The 3,378-nt window shown below is 37.9% G+C and overlaps 2 protein-coding genes across 2 annotated transcripts; one reads left to right on the top strand and one right to left on the bottom strand.

Annotated features, from left to right (window-relative positions):
- Window positions 1-1,059: 1,059 nt before the first annotated feature.
- On the top strand, window positions 1,060-1,965 carry eIF3k (eukaryotic translation initiation factor 3 subunit k). Its single transcript, XM_065218250.1, has 3 exons — window positions 1,060-1,218; window positions 1,310-1,749; window positions 1,809-1,965. The coding sequence occupies exons 1-3, from the start codon at window positions 1,148-1,150 to the stop codon at window positions 1,961-1,963; spliced, it is 666 nt and encodes a 221-aa protein (XP_065074322.1). The 5' UTR covers window positions 1,060-1,147; the 3' UTR covers window positions 1,964-1,965.
- A 705-nt stretch (window positions 1,966-2,670) lies between these two features.
- mRpL12 (mitochondrial ribosomal protein L12) lies at window positions 2,671-3,378 on the bottom strand. The gene has a single exon (XM_065218249.1). It carries the CDS (start codon window positions 3,296-3,298, stop codon window positions 2,738-2,740), a length of 561 nt encoding a protein of 186 aa, XP_065074321.1. The 5' UTR covers window positions 3,299-3,378; the 3' UTR covers window positions 2,671-2,737.

Genomic DNA, 3,378 nt, shown 5'->3' with positions numbered 1-3,378 from the left:
TTTCGCAGTTGAAACTACGAATTTGGCGAAACTTTTAAATTGAAATTGCATTATTTTTATAACAACCATTTTTGTTCTTTGTGTATACCAACTATGATACTTTTAAATTGACCTTTCAATGCTCGCTCCATGAACAACTTGTGAGTGTTATGTCTGTTTGTCTGTGCATGAACGTTTAATGATAAAGTTTTAACCTTAAGTATTATAGTTTTTTGGAAGTGGACCTTACAAATAATGGGTTGTTAAGAACCATTACCATTCAAAATTCTTGTTTTCTACATACATTTTCGGAAAGAAAACTTTACTAAAACCTTTTAACTTATGGTTTAAGAACATTAATGGTAATGGTTATGGTAACCAGTAATGTCCATGAATGGTTTTGTAACATCGATCAACTTTATGTGGAATCTATCGCGAATTGGTTCCCTAATAAAAAATAACCATAAACGAACGATAAACCAAATCATTGAACTATTCCACAAATGGTTTGGATGATACCCAGAACACGTCGTTAAGCAAATTAACCATACAATTTTTATTAGGGTTGCCTGTAAATTACTGATTACCAATTCACGATATATTTCACGTAAAGTTGAGTGATAATACAAAACCATTAATGGACCTTACTGACTACCATAACCATAACCATTAATGTTCTCAAACCATAAGTAAAAACGTTCTAATATAGTTCTCTTTCCGAAAATGTATGGAGAAATTGGAATGGTAATGGTTCTTAACAACCCATTATTTGTAAGGTCCGCTTCCAAAAAACCATAACACATAAGGTTAAAACTTTATCACACAAACGTTCATGTAAGGTTCCATAACCATTTCAGTTGAAGTTTAGCAGGGATTATAAACAATTTATAACCATTATCGGTAAGGTCATGTGATGGTTCGCGTTTATGCGGGCTTGCATGAATCCGATTGACGTTGTCACTCCCAACATAGTTTACCCTTTTTTGAGTAGGTTCAGTTTTGACAGATCTGAATGGATTCTATCCAAATTTGGGTAGTTTTGAAATAGCGTGCATATCAAAACTGTCAAAAATTTGTGGTCCTTCTTTTTGTCTGCAGTTTTGTCGTGGAGGTTTCCACCTCGGTTTTCGCATTTCGGTTGCGAATTTGGCTTGTTTTCCGGCAGACAATGGTCCATTACGTGAAAATGGAAGACGGCAAAGTTATGCCGATTCAGGAAATGCTAAAGAGCATCGAACGGTAAGCTAATTTTCTATTAATTTTGCGTGCATTTTTTGAGACAAGGATCCCTAACCTCTAATGTGGATTGTTTACGTACTCCTTTTTCCAGTTACAACCCGGAGCATTTGAAAGTGATCGAAACCTATGTCGAGGAGCAAGCCCGCGACAATCAATATGATCTGGAAGCCAATCTGGCTTGTTTGAAGCTGTATCAGTTCAATCCACAGATGATGAACTTGGATGTCACTTACGTTATTCTGCTGAAAGCATTGACCAACTTCCCACATACGGATTTTGTTTTGTGCAAATGCTTGCTACTTCCGGCCCAAATGAACGACGATACAGTCAAGGAAATCATCTACTTGGCTGATATTCTGGAGAAGTGCGATTTTACCTTGTTCTGGTCTCGCGTCACGAAGAACCCGGTATTTTTCAAGAAGATCAGCGGCTTTTACGATTCCATCCGGAAGTTTGTCTGTCACGTCGTCGGCATTACGTTCCAATCCATCGAGAAACAATATTTGGTGCGGCTTCTGGGAGACGTTGATGGTATGATATTTTATCTATTCGGGAAATTTAACATTGAAATTTGCATTCTATTGTTTTAGATAACGTTTTGCGTTCTTGGGTTAAGAAGAATAACTGGAAGGAAGACGGTCAGTACATTACGGTGGCTGTACAGGAGGGCAACATCAAGACGAAGCACATTACTGAGAAGATTGATTTTGAAAATCTAGCTCCGCTGATGGCCAACTGCTTGTAAGAATGGATCAAGTTCTGAAAGCCAGTTGCATTCCTAGAGGATAAGGTCGAATAATTCAATATAAAACTGGGTATATAAATGTTTCATTATTTTATTAAAATACGAAAATGGTCATAACATTCTTGATGAGGTATACATATAGCTTTCGGAATCATAAAGATCTAACTGTGTTTTAGCTATCAAAATCAACATCAAGCGTATCGAGAAAATTTCATTTAAGTTAATCTAGCCGAGATTTTAACAAAAGAGAAAATCGATCATCGCAGTTAGGCCCTTATGATTCAGAACGGTAGGCATGTATGATGGCTACGTTTTAGTCGATAGACTCCCGCAACAATGATTACAATTGAAAATGGACGCCATTTGCAGGATTTTCTCTTTCAAGAGATGCTTCTAGCAAAATTGCATTAGTTCAGAAACATTAATTCATTTAAAACAGTGTTAGTTATCTAGGTATTTTAAAATGGAACAGCCATATTCTTATTTTATTCGAAGCGTAATTTTTCTAATATTTTTTTTTTATTGAAAAACGATTCGAACGAAAACGAGAACATGGGTGTACAACGTATTACCAAGATTTTAGTGTGAACAGGGCATGAAGCCAAGTCTAGTTAAAAGGGTAAAAATTGCAATTGTAATTTATTTAGTCAAACAGTGGATCCTGGTGGATGGACCCTTTAACAGGACAAAGAAGAAAACATTGGCAAAAGCAACAATCTTTTTTTTTAAATTTATTGAACTACTTTCTTAAAACATAAATCCACCCAGAACATTTTACTCTATCTCAATAACGGCCCCAACTTTGGTGAACGCTTCCTTCAGCTTCTCGGCTTCCTCCTTAGGAATATCTTCCTTAACCATCGTCGGTGCGCTTTCTACGAACTTTTTCGCCTGTACCAGATTCATGCCTTCCAGCAGGTTCTTGACTTCTTTGATAAGTGCAACCTTTTGTTTATCGTCGAATTTCACCAGTTTAACTTTGAAGGTGGTCTTCACCACTTTGGGAGCCGCTTCCTCCTCGTCAGCTGGAGCAGCTGCAGGAGCCGCAAAACCGGCGCCGAATCCAGCAGGCATCATGGCAGCATCAGGAAGGTTAAGCTTCTTTTTTAGCAGTCCACTTAGTTCGGAGACCTCCAGCAAATTCAGAGTAGCGATGCTGTCCACGATGGAAATCAGTTTAGGATTTACAGGTTTGTCAGCACCTTCAGGTACCGGGATGGTTAGTTTGTCAGCGACGGATGCCAATGCGGCTTCTGCATTTCGTACGTTGATTGCGGTAGAGATCCTGCGGAAACTGTTGCGCGATAAACTAGCAATGGTACGAAGTTGCATCATTTTGGAAAATCCGATCAGAAAAATTCAAATAACAGCGAAAAAATTATTCCGGCGATCACCCGTGTTACGTTATTTTATTC

Source organism: Ochlerotatus camptorhynchus, unplaced genomic scaffold, assembly GCF_037179485.1.
Source record: "Ochlerotatus camptorhynchus isolate MF236.1 unplaced genomic scaffold, CSIRO-AGI_Acam_v1.1 ptg000085l, whole genome shotgun sequence".
NCBI lineage: Eukaryota > Metazoa > Arthropoda > Insecta > Diptera > Culicidae > Ochlerotatus > Ochlerotatus camptorhynchus.
This window is presented reverse-complemented; position numbering and strand designations above follow the sequence as displayed.

Bases quoted from the DNA above. Each gene is read 5' to 3' on its own strand.
- mRpL12 (XM_065218249.1), bottom strand. From the start codon at position 3,298: ATGATGCAACTTCGTACCATTGCTAGTTTATCGCGCAACAGTTTCCGC.
- eIF3k (XM_065218250.1), top strand. From the start codon at position 1,148: ATGGTCCATTACGTGAAAATGGAAGACGGCAAAGTTATGCCGATTCAG. The intron at 1,219-1,309 runs GTAAGCTAATTT...TCCTTTTTCCAG, and splicing joins ATGCTAAAGAGCATCGAACG to TTACAACCCGGAGCATTTGA. The intron at 1,750-1,808 runs GTATGATATTTT...CTATTGTTTTAG, and splicing joins GCTTCTGGGAGACGTTGATG to ATAACGTTTTGCGTTCTTGG.